Source organism: Falco biarmicus, chromosome 1 (genome assembly GCF_023638135.1).
Source record: "Falco biarmicus isolate bFalBia1 chromosome 1, bFalBia1.pri, whole genome shotgun sequence".
NCBI classification, from domain to species: Eukaryota; Metazoa; Chordata; class Aves; order Falconiformes; family Falconidae; genus Falco; species Falco biarmicus.
The window spans coordinates 10,700,412-10,714,763 of NC_079288.1; the positions used below are offsets into that span (position 1 = coordinate 10,700,412).

At 44.9% G+C, this 14,352-nt stretch overlaps 1 protein-coding gene across 3 annotated transcripts in view; it reads right to left on the bottom strand.

The window, feature by feature from the left end:
• Positions 1-14,066, bottom strand: part of STX8 (syntaxin 8) — a 104,546-nt gene extending 90,480 nt beyond the window's left edge. The window contains exons 1-4 of one of the 3 annotated variants that reach the window (XR_008821853.1): positions 13,961-14,017; positions 13,440-13,539; positions 9,847-9,941; positions 8,004-8,114 (exon numbers count right to left, since the gene is read on the bottom strand). Coding sequence is in view for 2 of the 3 variants with exons in the window: in XM_056338772.1 (XP_056194747.1) it covers positions 8,004-8,114; positions 9,847-9,941; positions 13,440-13,539; positions 13,961-13,977 (323 nt within the window). In the remaining variant the exon portion in view is untranslated. Of the gene's footprint in view, positions 1-8,003; positions 8,115-9,846; positions 9,942-13,439; positions 13,540-13,960 lie in introns of all 3 variants that reach the window. The other 2 variants (XM_056338772.1, XM_056338784.1) reach the window with 2 other exon arrangements.
• Positions 14,067-14,352: the final 286 nt, after the last annotated feature.

Sequence of the window (14,352 nt, forward strand, 5' to 3'; positions counted from 1 at the left end):
TTACAGCAAAGGTATTCAAACAAAACCCAGAACTTGTGCCTAGGAGTTCCTGGAGGAATCACGGTGAACTAGAGACATCTCCTGGCCGAGAGACGAATCAACTCTGCTGAAAAATTGTCACCAGGCACGTTTTGGGCCATCCATAACTTCCAGGCACATATGCCCTCATCTGCGCACTATGCTCTTCCCATTGCACTCACAGCCAGTTAAACTCGCGAGCGCTCAGCCTCTTCGCACAGGACTTCCCCAGCTCCACCAGCACAAGAACTGGTGTTCTCATGTTCACGGGAACGCCACATTGCTCTTGACACCATAATCTTTTTGTTCATTCAACTTCGTGTCAAGGTAATGGATTTGAAAGAATAAAAAAAAATTATTATTTTTTTTTTGCTACAGGACTAAAAGGCATTTATGGTAAATCACAACATCTCATTTAACCATCCTGATGCTGCTGGAACCTGACTGCCCCGCTGTGCCCACCACCAGCTGGCCCTCAAGGACAACACCTGAAAGACAAGCTGGGGTTCTTCTGTATTCCAGCCCTTTGCACCTCTTTACATGTATTTTATCGAGGTAGGGAATCTGGCTCAATTAGACAAAGATACGCACACATGAAATACAGTTTTACACATTACCTAGCTTTTTTTCATTGCTTTGGGGGATTAAATATACTGATATTTTCTAGTCTCACAACTGCTACCAGGTTCACAAACCTGAACACAATAGAAGCATTACACTTCTGAACACGCAAAGATCATTACAGTCCACCCAGTTCAGCAGTTCAATTAGCAAGCACACAAAACCTATGGTTAACAACATCTGACAGAATTACTTAAATAAAGCAAACTGAATATAAAGCTCTTTGCTTGCTAAAAAGAGCACAACTGTTTCTGCCTGTTAAGAAAGCGCCAAGGCAAGCAAATTTGAAATAATTTGCACCGTTCGCTCTCCCTCACCACTAATAATCTGCCCTATTCTTGTAGGTTGGGTCATGACAACTGGTCTGCTCGTTACAATAATCTTTTTGACATGTTTGGTAACTACCTTCCCACACAACACAGCATAACTTCCTACTTCCTCTGATCTTACCATGTTTCCCTTTGGTGGTGTGAAGATTAAAGCTTATCCAATTAGCCACCCACTGCCTCCGCCAAGTTAATCACATAAATCTTTGAAACCGTCACAGAGCAGTGGAGTGTGCGGATAGCTTTTGATTATAGGAGCAGATTTAACTAATTACGAGGCTTAGCAATGCGCCCAAGTATAAAAGATGATGGGGTTTAAAATCAGGGAGTTATGTCACCGCTTAACAAGGGAGGGCTTATCTTCCAGAAGGCATTGTTTCACTGATAATTCTGACAAAACTTCCCAAGTAACTCAGATTAGTCAACCAGCACTTACTTTAGACCAAGGCCACACATCAAGGCTTACAGCTTTAGAAGACTGATCAGCAAGATTGAATTTTAAACAAAACCTGGGTCATATGACAATTGGTTGGATGATCACTTGAACATTCCCTTAACGATACAGTTATACAAGTGGGGCTCTTTGAAGTGCCCAGGGCACCTCAGCTTGGCTTCACAGGTCACTCTCCAAGGCATGGCAAAGAAGCTGGGGTATTCTCTCACTTACGATTTAATTGCTCACACTGGCAGCCAGCGTACCTTAGGAAGCTCCAAGCTAGTAAACAAAACGACTATAATTTTAAGATACAAAAGCTCTCTCCCCCCTCCAAAAAAAACAGGAGAAGCCATACAAGCACAAGCACTTGCAAGTGCCCTCCAGGTACCTTCCCAGGTGGAGACTTCCCCACAAGAACCGCTCCCAGTGGAAGCCCACAGAAGGAGCAGCATTCCCTGCAGCTGGCAGAGGACTTCCCAGCTCCACCAGGACAAGAACTGGTGTTCTCATGTTCACAAAACGCCACGTTGCTCTTAACACCATTTACCTGCAGTTCAGTTAACTGGTCCCACTGCCTTGCAATGACTGGAAGCTGCACAAGCTAGCTGCCACGTGGGATGCCAGACAGCTGATTTGCAGGACAGCTGCTTTGCAGCACCTCCAGAACCACTAATTCCTGCCCAAAACACAGGCATGGCAGCTTCACGTGGCACAACAAGCGGCTCCCAACCACCTCATGCCAGTACAGGACAGCAGGTGCCTTCAGAGGAGCAGCACAAGGCAAGCAACAAGCTGGAAGTGTGTTTGCACTGTTGTACAGGCACACTTACCTTGGAAAAACACATCCATTCTGAGTGGCTGGGCTGTGGTAAGGAACTACACAGAGGAGGCATCCCTATGCCAGGGTAAGCATCCCCAGGGAAGGTTACCTTTATAACAAAATTTACACTCACATTTTATTCCACAGCAGTTTCACTTTCCTATGCAAACCCTCAAAATATACACTGCAAGAAACAATTCCATCAGGGATTAATCCTGCTGTCAAATATTACTGTCTTCATTCTACACCGTCCCTTATTTTCTCTGCAAGATCGGACGTAGCATAATACTAAATATATTGTGTAACAGCTTTCATGGTCCCTCATTGAAACAGCCTCATCTCTACAGCCCACTTGCACTCCTTGGGAACGAAAGAATTACAGGAAAGAAGAATTTTCTCTAGAAAGAAGCTGCCTCTTGTATAATTACATCCAGAGAAAAGGCAAAGGGACAAATCTCCTGTGGGACTAGTCCCGTCCACAAAATGCTCAAAAATTCCATCACCTGTGACTTGCACCTCTGCACCCAGGGCAATGAGCTCCTCCTCGAGTGCCGTCCAGAGGGCTGCTTTTGGGACAAGATGCAGCACTACGATCACGCCTGGACATTTGCCTGACCACAACCAACAAGTACATGAACCTCCAAGCAGGTCTCGGCTTGGCATTTGTTCTCACTACAGCCCTAGCACACCCAGGCCAGAGGAACAGTGATGCTGCTGGTACAGAAAAAACCTCGGGCAGGAAACTTGGGTAGTTTTGAGCGTATTCAGGAGGCAAAACATAAAGCGCAGAGCTCAGCTTTGAGAGCTGCCCTCCTACTGATGTTTTTTCCTGAGGCTAATGAGCAATAAACTTTAATAACAGGCATGCAGGCACAACCTGAAGCACGATGCCTACAATTATGGAGTTTGACTTATTTTTCTCTGTGGTGTTAAGTTTCCTTTCTTTGCTGTTCCTTATAAATGCATGTATTATACACAGTTTTCCCATAACCACAGTCCCAACTTCAGCAAGGTCCTTAAGGAACTCTGGTATTCTCTGAGAGATAAGAGATACAAACTGTCCCTTAAAACACAGACCAAACCAAGACTTCACTATCTTACTGGAATCCTCCTTAAATTTGGGGTAGGCACCACTACCCCTGAGTTTTGCAGTAGTCGAGTAGGCACTGTACTCTGCTGCTGCCGTCTGCACACACTGTAACCTACAGAGTGCTCCCAGGTGACAAGTGGTACAACAGGAGATGACCCAAGTTTAGAGACACAGTTCAGGGGATGAGGAGGGTGTTGAGACAATTACAAGCATTTTGGCTCATGCCTACACAGCCAAAGACACAGTAATCCTGGAAAAATCCTGCCTCAGCCCCTAGATTTGATCTTATGACTCAAGACAGCGGCATTCTCAAGCATGCATTTCTGTATTGACAATTTGCCTCTTCTTCCACCTTTTCTATCCATCCCCTAGACGCAAGGTTAACCACATCCCGTGTCAGGATGCCATAGCTGCAGCCGGGCAGGCTTCCAACAGTAACTGGTAGGGAGGAAGGAAATCAGGAAGGAGTTTTAAAAAGGCACTTAAACAACTATTTTTAATCTTATCTGCCAAAGAGTATTTGCTCCTCCATAAACAAGAGTCAGATCCCCAAAAGCATTTAAGCGCCTAATGGCTTATTGATTTAAGTCAGGCACTCTATGCCTATTTGACATTAGGCAAAATACCTGTTTGGATTAAGACTGAAATACCTCAAATCTGACAGAAATGTATTCAAACAGAAAAAATGGTAGCCCACATTAAAGAAAAAAAGAACATGGATTCTTCTATAGTTTATCCAGGGTAGCTATTACTTAAGGTGTTTTGTGTCCCACAGCTATCAAAAGTTTTCTCTTTTTGAGAAACTCAAAAAGAAAATAAGAAAGGCATGTTAATTTATTTACTCACTGGTGACTGACGTACACTTTACATACTGTACCTGGTCAGACAGGAAGAGAAGTATTCTTGATTCCTTCAACTCCACAAGTGTTTAAAAGACCCATAAAAATTTGATACACAACTTCCAGAAAGTCAATGGTTTTGGTTGCCTTTTCCACTTCTGCATTTCAAATGGTGTGAAACCATGGGGATTTCTGCCCCATTAAAGCCTCTGTCATAATAACCTGCACAGATGTCTTTCCAAGGAGAAAAGAGGGGAGAAGATACTGAAACTGCTGAATGAAAACCAATTAAAAAAAATTTAACTGACCCTACTCAAGCAAAGTCATGTAAACAGCACAACCTTTCCCCTGGAAAATTCCAGTTGCATCTTAATTAATGCCGACAACGCCGGAAGGTAAACTCATGCTATACCGAAGTAATGTAGCGTCCTGCCCTGTGTTCTGGCCCAAGTTGTCAGTTAGGATAAATACTAAGAGCATTAAGGCCACTGTACTTCACAATCAGAAATAGCTTTACAGCAGTTTTCAAAGGATGTAAAACTCACTGAATGGTGACCAAATATAAACGAAGATTAATTCTAGTGAAACCCTCACAGCTATAGGCCATGGGGACAATAAATATGTGATCAGTGGTGCAAGAAGGTTAATGAAAGGAATGACTGCTGGAAAGAAAAAGACTTCTGAAAATGTGTGCTGTCACATCAGAGATGGATTAGATACAGAAAACCAATACAAAACCAGAGAAAAGTGTCACTGCTAGAACTTAATCAAACAACATGTGCTGATTTTTCTAATGCAGTGGGAAAAGCTGACTTTCAGGCTTCAGACACACTGAAGAGCGGCCTTTGCCGCCTACTGAAATCCAAAGCAGGCTGTTCCAGAAGGCTGCAAGTTTTAGAGAAACTCGGTGCTGTAAATAGCTGCTTAACCCTACCAGAAGCTGTTGTCTTCCGTCCCTGCAAGCAGCGCGGCAGGCAGGGGGGGACAAGCTCCTTCAGTACCAATCTACGTGCCGGCCAGGCTCAGGCAAGAGGGAAAGGTCTGACACACTGGCAACAAGCTTCAGGCCCTGGCTACATCTCTGCCTGTACCACTGAAAACAAGACCTACAAGGGAGAATATGGAAGGGGCGTGAATTCATCAGGCAGAGAATAGCTGGCATAGTTTTAACCATTTTTAATTAAAGAAGTTAAAAGAGAACTATAAAACTTCAAGCCTTGCAATACCAGCAAACGTCTACTGTCTCTGATGTTATCTTGCACTGGAAAATACTGGTTCCCTTGATCATTTCCAAAGGAGCTTGGAGATTTTGATATTTTCCTCCAATCTGCCTCGCCACCTTCACACCAGGGCAGCTCTGGGTTGAATCTTCACCCTCCGTCTGCTCCACAGCTGTAACATGCCAATGCTGCCCTGCTACAGCAGGGACAGCCACACTTCAGAAGGTCAGATCAGCTTCCGCACTGCTCCGAGCAGGCGATGAGAGCTTTCTCCCATCATCAGATCCCACAGACATTTTACCTATTTGCTATTTTACATGTTTCGGTTGACTCAGCAATAGATGTAAAAGCCAGCACCAGTGCATCTCTGCACTGCACTCCGGAGAACGCCAAACCTAGCGCAATTAATGGATTCGATCAAAGCCTGCAGCTTTACCCTCCACAGCAGGTGTTGCACTGACAACATCTGGTCACGCAAAGATGACAAACCGCAAAGTGAAACACGTGCTTTGGCCCTACCAAATACTGCACTGGAGTACAAAAGCCAAAAGCAACCAACCTCTACACCACGTTACTGAACAGACCCTCACAAAACACAAATACACACGTGAACACAGAAAACTATCAATTAAGTTTTTAATATCTCTTCCACCTGCTTCAAGGTACACAAAGTAAACAAGCTAGAAAAAGAAAAATATCTTATTTTCGACAGTTATGATAGGACACAGCACTCACACTGGTACCCGATCTTTCACTATACAGTAACTTCAAAACTGTCTCTGCCTTTTTCGAGAGCATAGCGCTGAAAAAGGACTGGTTCTCAAAGTACATCAGCAAAAAGGCTCACATATTTCTCCAAGAGTGTGAGGACTTACAATGAAGTTTTGTTCTAAGACTGAGGCCTGACATTGCAAAAAGGTGAGAAACTTTCTCAGGAGGGCTCTAACACTCTCCCCTCACGCAAGTAACCTCACTTGTGCATGTATAAAATGCAATGCTGTTGATTTGCTACAGAAAAGGTCCAGTGAATATAGTGTATTAGAAAACACCTGCCACTTGAAGCACAAGCTCAAAATCTTTTAAAATATGTATTCCTATTGCATGTCCATATTGCAGAAGTACAGGCGCACACTTCAGAGGCAGATCTCACTACGCCACGGGTCAGCAGAGGCGGGGAAGCTCCGCTCAGCCACATCGCATGACCCAGACCACACATGCGGCATTGTGCAGGGCTTACAGGGCAGAGCACAGCCCCCTGCATGACCCACAGCCAGCTTAAGAAGTCTGTGCCTGCTGCATTAAAGCTTGCCACACATCGGCAAAATAGGTGCCTGGGCCAAATGGTCGTGATTCATATAAAACTTCCAATAATTATGTTCACCTTTTTAAAAATACAAGGCTTTAAAACCAGGGTTTACCAGTCACAGTCTACACTCAGTACTATTTCATTGACCATGCAAATATAGCAAGCTCTGCAAAACTAAAGAGCCTGCAGCTCCACTTCTCTTCTGCATCATTTTGCAGGACAGATGATTACCTGAATCTGCAGGGGAAAAATTATGAAGAGCAAATGCAACTACCTGTGCTGGAATTTAGCCAAAATGGTAACTCTCACACTGAGCAGTATTTAGCGACCTGCATGGGGTCAGAAGACAGGTAAGTCACACTCTTTGATAGCAGAGCTTTTCATTTTTTGTGTGAATGTTGGCTCAAGACTAAAAGAGATCAAAGCACATCACCCCGTGAATCACGAGGATGCATCTGAAGTTGTCCCTCAACACATGCCACTTCAATTCCAACATACCATAGTCCTAATCCTGTGCTAAGGTGATCGATCTACCACCCATTTGCTCGCAGAGGAAAGAGGAAATGGCAGCTTCATTTTGTTGTCTGTAGCCTGGCCATGAACTTGGGGAAAAAAGCTTATTTACTGCTACCCCTTTTCTCCTCTCTCTCCTCCAGCAATTCATTCACTGGGCAGTTTAAACACATTGAAAGAAAAATGAGTCTCAAAGTGTACAACACAGATGAAGAGGCAGAAGAGACTAAGCCTCGTTAGCAGAGCCTTTAGATCATGTGCAGCACACACAGAGCTCCAGGCTGAACCCAGGATACTCCCCCTCGACCAGTGGGGATTTCACTGAAAACACAGGAGAGAAAACTGAAAACTCAGGAGAGCACAATTTGAAGGCTATTAACCATAATTATTTTTTCCAGCTGTGAAGGACACACCAAAATGGAAATTAAAATGTATTCCATTTGAAGGCCCCTGCTGACTGCTACACAATATGGTCTTTGGGGACCATTTGAAGCTTAAGCCTCACCCTGACAGTTCTCTTTCCAACAATTCATGTCAACCTTGTACAGTGGCACCCATCAGTCCAAGTCGGTGACTGACTCTACTAGATCAGTTAGTCAGCTATTACCTCCTCCAAGCAATTCCCCATTCCCTCGTCCTCCCCAGCTTTGTAGACATACATGATACTGTCAAAAAAAGCACACAATTTCTAAGCAAATGAAACCACAGTTCGCTACATGCAGAGCTAAATTATTTCAATGGATGCATTTAACATTATCTTCAGAGATAATCAAAGCACAAATCACACTGTTCATTTGAGGTGACAATGCCATACCTTATCACATCTGGTTCTGTGCCTTCATTCTTGTAAGATGCCTGGAGTTGTTTCTGTCGTGTGAGAAGGTCATCCACCAGATTCTGCCTCCTGTCTCCCTCCAGCTGGGTGCTGATGATACTTGGTTAAGGACCAAACTTAAAAACACTGAAAAACTTTAATTTTATATAATAAAAATAATACCTGTTATACATTCTTAAAATAAATCAGACCTCATGATCATCAAAAATTAACTAGAGTAACTATTTTAACTCAGGAAAAGGCTGTAACACCTAAGAAAAGGAGAGGTCATATTTTTCTGAATGAAATCTGCTGCTACTCTAAATGTGTTTCTGAAGTTTACATATCCCAGAAAACGTTTCATACAGCAACCACGGAGCGATCTTCAGGTAATCGTCTCAAAGCTGTAAGAGAACTGGAAGGCTATTTACTGCCAAATTAGCGTAAGTACTAAGAACAGCATTTTCTCCTCCAAATGCCCACATAATTCTTCTTTCATTTATTACTAAGCAGTCCTGGGCAGTTGATCTCATTTACAACATTACTGCATGAGTTAAGTTCAGGGAAGGATAAGACTTCTCAGAAAAGCTCCAGCTTACACTGTTATGATATGAACTGGGCAGGCCCAAACAGAAAAGAGCTTTTAAAATCAGCAGGCTCCCTCACATCTTATTTCACTGGAGGCTCCTAACACAGACCAGGTGAGTAGCTCCCAGCCAAGTAGTCAGCAAACAACCAAAAGTTTACTTTGAGCACCTGCTTCCATTTGTAATTCATCAGCAGAACACCCCGATAGCTACCAACGCAGCAGAAAAACAATTCATGGAGTATTTCTGAAAGGCAAGATGCCCTGAAGTGCTGCAGCTTCAATGGGGGACATGTGTTTGCTTTTTTTAATTAATCTTAGTGACATTCTGAAGGACTACTAACCCTGTTCCAAGTACTGTGAAGAAGATCATGCAATAACTGAACTGATTTATTACATTTTCTGCCACAGTAGTAGCAGACGTCTGCTCTCAAGCACTCACTGGACAGGGAAGTTTTAACCCCAGGCCTTCAGGACAGCACTCGGGGGGCTCACGCTTAGAAGGGATTTCTGCTATGGTAGACTTGAAATTAAACATTCATTCATTCATTCTGGTATCAACCAGATGGCTGCTGGATACCTTCAGGGAGACAGATGACTACTTTGACTCCTTAAGCCTGACTATCCCAACACATGGAAGGAAAAGCAAACCCAAGCCAGGCCACAGGGTAACACTCCTCAAAGAAAACCTGTGATTTCTTTCTAAGGCACATTTTTAGCATTCTAACATTATTCTGAAGATGCAGCCCCATCGCTCCCCAAGTTAGTCCAAGACAGGGCTGCCACATCCCTGCCCACACCCTGAGCAAGGCCTCGACCTTCCTTGTTGCAAGCAAGCATGGGCATTCCTGCAGCCAGTGACTGAGCCAAGAGAAAATAACAGATTAGCGTGTTTTCTGCTAGATGAGTGATCTCAGCTCACAAACCAGCCACTAAATCAGCTGTGCCAGCACAGTGCACAGGCAAGATGATGGCAGCTCTGAGATTATTCAGCCCATTTTGTTACGTTTCTCTCCAACACAAACATAACCAAAGCCAGCCTCATGCCCACCACACCAGAAACGCCCAGGCTCACAACTCTTCCTGCACTGCAGCTGCAGTGAAATTAAACAGCAGCACGGACAAAGTTCTAGTGACAAAGTCTTCTAAAAATGGAATGAGGGAAAAACCCCAACTGCATGGCAAACCAATTATAGCATATTTTTCCACTCTCTCACACAATACAGAAAGGTCAGTGAGTTAATGTTTACAGGATACATTTGGTGTGTTGACACAGCCCGAAGCAGTAAGTCCTTCAGCTGATCGATCTTCTCTCTGAGATTCTGCAATGACGATCTGATAATCACATTGAGCTGAAAGGGAAGAAAGAGATTTATCTAATTTTTTTTCAGTCCAAGTTATATTTGCATAAAATTTAATGCTACTGCATGCAGGTGACAATACATTTAACTTGAGCTATAGCAGCGTGAAGGACTCCACTCTAAACAAAGAAAGCCTGCCTCAGAGCCACCAAGGGAACGACACAGTTAATTGGTTTGGACTGCTTACAAAATAATGAGATTAATAGTACTAGTTTCGCAAACACTATTCTAATGCATTAACACTGTTTAATATGGGGAGCCTTCTTTCAAGTTTTTATAAAACACACTCCTTTAGATGGGCCAAACATTGCAGCACATTTTAATATTTTCCAGTTAGTTTCCCAGTTCTTTCCTCTATCTTCAAGCACAAATGCAGGCGCTAGCTTCTTCTGCCACCAGGTTTCTTTCCCATCTCCCAGAATTAGAGAGAAGGTTGCTACAGGATCAGACATTCCCTCCACTGAACTCCTCCAAACTTTAAACTAAAGATCCTAAAGAAAATCAGAATTCCTCCATTTCCCTTCTCAGTGGAACCTACAACTCCCCACCTTTTCTCGCAACTGACCTGCCCAAAGCAGTTGCGTCTGCTCCTACTAAAAACGGTAGTTAAGTCCTTCACATTCTTCCCTGCTGCAAGCAAGCTCAAGGCCTGTGGGAATCCTCCTCCTCTCTCCCCATCGCTTCCCAAGTTAGGCTGACATTATCCTCTGGGCTCTTCCTCCTTAAATGTTATTTCTTTTCATTCCAGTTATGCAGAACACACTAGGAAAAACACTAACTGCAATGAAATATGCAAGTCATCCTAATTAAGACTACGTGCTTCACAAGCTATTAGCCTGCTGTGGGTTATAATGGTTAGCATCCTCAGGTGCTTTGTGCGATGACTAGTAATAGAGGAGTATTTGCTTTGACTCTCATTCCTATGTTCTTGAAGACACAGAGGCAGCAGGCAGACACCAACTGAACATCTCACTGAACAGTCACCGTGCTTCCAGGAACCTGCCTACAGCTAAACTGCACTTGGTATCTGGACAGGGATGGAGCAGGAGATCCCAAAAAATCCCCCGATAGCATCAGAAGTTTAAACCTGACTCTGGAGACTTGTTCTCAAACACTCCCAAATACAACAACAGAAAGCAGATGCAACGGCACTGAGGCAGCCTTGAGAGCACACAGCCAAAATCCACCTTCAGACCCAAAGCAGCTGAACACTATGGCAACATTTCCAAAGTCAGGATGGGGAATAAATGCTTTTAGGAAAGTTCAAGCTGCTACATATCCTCTAGCTCTGCAGTCATGTAATAAAAGGACTTTTCACTTCATGTCTACTGAAGCCCAGGTGGAGAATGCTGCATGTAATTGACCCAGAACAGCAAAGTAACATAAAGGTATACAAGAATGTCATCTACGTACAGATACCCTCTGCTATTCTGGCCAGAAAGTGCAGCATTTTAACAAAAGATCTCCCCACCTTGACAGGAAAAAAGAAAAAGAAACCAATGGAAGTTTCAAGATCAGCTCAACAGAGCAGAGTTCACAGATGGTAAGTGCTGGCTTGAAATCTTTCCCCACAGGTTTCCGGGTTGGGTTTGTTTTTCTTTTCCATTTTAAATTTTATGTTCTATTTTTTGATTAGCAGTAAATAAGCAGTAAGTTTTTTTTAGCCACACTAATGGCAAAATATTATAAAAATAAAAACTTGTTTAAAATCTCCCTACCAGGCAAATATTGTACCAAGACTCCTTACTCCATTAAAACATTCAGGAGTCACAGAATATATGACTGCTCAGCCGTTGATTTCTCAACATGCATTTCTGTTATGAAAACAACTCTCTCATTGTTGGAAGCTTGTTTATAGTAAAATCAAACGCTGCCAAATATTCATCTTTAACTGTTAATGGATTAAAGAGAAACTGTGCTTGGAAAACACCGGGCATGGAAAAAATGATTTTATGAAAAAGTCAGTCAACCGTGTAATGTTTCCATAAAACACAACCTCAGAGAGTTACAGTACAAGAAAGGCTTCAAACATTAACACAATGTTTTGTTGGGGGTTTTTGGGACACATCACTGATTGTGATGATGCAAATAGAGAACTTTGTCCTCTATAATAAATACAGACGGATTAAGCAGCAATCTTTTTATTAGTCTTCTATTGCTTGAGGATATCTATACAATTTCTAAAACTTCATTATCTTGAAAGCAGACCTAAACACTCTCAATTCTACAGCTAGAGAAAACATTTCTCTCAAATACCACTTATTTGGGCCTTCTGAAACCTCCTTTCAATTCGTGCCAAATTTGAGTCATTCATTAAAAAGCACTGACTACTGTACAAAGCCTACACAGTCTTCTTCAAAGGAAACATTTCAAAAAATATTTCTTTAATTATTTTTTAAATTTTATTTTTAAAGCTATCAAAGAGACTGGCAAAGATGATTTAGTGATCATACATCACATTACAACCTGCTATTAAGAGGGGCACAGTCTACAAAATAAATCAGTGGGGATTTAATTATGCAAATAATTACAAAAGACTAACTCAAGGGCTTGCGTGCATTTTTATCTTAGTGCAGTCAAGGAAGAAGCTAATGGCATGAAGCATGGCGTGTGCAATCCAGCAAGCTCCTACACTTCTTGAAGGAAAGGGTGACGCTTTCAGTGCTAAAGAAAGCACCCTCCTGAAAAACTTTTATTTTTTAAACAGGAAGTGTGAAAAAGTGGAGAGCATGATATTCCTGGGTAAGCTTTACAGTTCGTTATCATCTCCATTATATTTTGGTCTTATATTTTGTTAGAAGTGTAGCTTTAAAAGGCTGCAAAATTTGTCTTTTATCTGATCTACAGCCACTACAGAAAGGAAGCAAACCAGCCTTGTGGGGGAAAAATGTCCATTCAGTATTTACACTGAAAGGAGAACACAGAAGCTGACATGCACCTCAACATCTCGCAGATTCAGATCTCTAACAAAAGTTCTGTTCCTGGCAGCAACAGCCCTGAGCAGTCAGCAGCACCTGCCCAACACTCCCACAGCTTCTCCTTTTCTCTTTTTGTAAAACCAGCATTGCTGCACACCTAAAAGATTCGTTACTGTTAAATCCAGTCATTTTTGTGACGCTGAAAAGCTACCATTAATTTAGAAACTATAATCTTGTTTTCTTTATGGAAATCTTAAAGAACACACCATTAATTACAGATTCCTACTACTAAACACAACTTTTAACCTGCAGATTCCCAGCTGGCAGCACCAGCCCCTTCCCCGCCGTGCTCCAGCCCATGTTACTTGGGTGATGCGCCCATCCAGGCAGCATCCATGTCCCTCTGCATCCAGGAGGCAGGAAGCTGAGGACTTACAACTCCCTAGACACATCCAACTCCTGCAAATTTAATGTTTAACCGGTATTTAGAGCAGCTAAAAGCAAAATTTACCTAAGAAAACATATATATAATCCACGTTCACAAGCCCCAGAGCCACCGGCAGAAGAGTACCTTGGCTGAACTCTCCCCATTCCTTTGGTACCGGTTACGCTCCTGGATTTTCTCGGCGATCTCCTGGGCGATCTGGCAGGTGGCATCGTACAGCGAGAGCCTGCGAACGAGAGGCGGCAGCTGAGCCCCCCTGCCGGCCGCCCCCCACCCCCGGCCCGCCCGGCTGGGCCTGGCGCCGCAGGGACACCGCGCCGGCCCCGCACAGTCCGCGGCGCGGGAGGCGCTGCTCTTCACATTGACTTAAACGGAGGATTTGGGGGGCAAACGAGCGCTCCGGGGGAGCCCCCCGCCCCAGGCGGCCAGAGCAGGCCCCGCCGCTCGCAGCCCCACGGCCGCCCAGGCCTGCAGCGGCCGCCGCCAGCGCCGCCCCCGGCCCCACGTCAACGGCGGGCTCGCTCGGCCCCGGGGCCCGGCTCGCAGTGCCGACGAGCGGCCGAGGGCTCCGGGCCGGCCCCGCGGCAGAAGACGGGGGGCAGGGGGCGGCGGCAGCGCGCCCAGCCCGGAGCAGCCCCAGCGCTCACCAGGGGTCCGGAGCCATCGCCGCCGCCGCCCGGAAGAGCCCCGCACTTCCGGCCCGGGTCAGCCGCGACGGCGGCCGCCGAGGGCCAAACTGCGCCGCGCGCAGGGGCCGGGCGGGGCGGGGAAGCGCGGGGCGGGGCGCGGGCTGGGGCTGGGGGGCGGGGCGCGGGCTGGGGACGGGGCGCATGCGGGGTGCAGGGATGCACGCCACAGCGGTGCAGGATGCACAGCGCAGGGCTGCACGGTGCAGGGGTGCAGGTTGTGGGGTGCAGAGGTGCCCATCGCAGAGGTGCAGGATGCAGGGTGCAGGCTGCAGAGGTCCGTGGGTGCAGAGGTGCTGGGCGAAGGGTGCAGAGGTGCTGGGTGAACGGTGCAGAGGTGCTGGGTGTGCGGT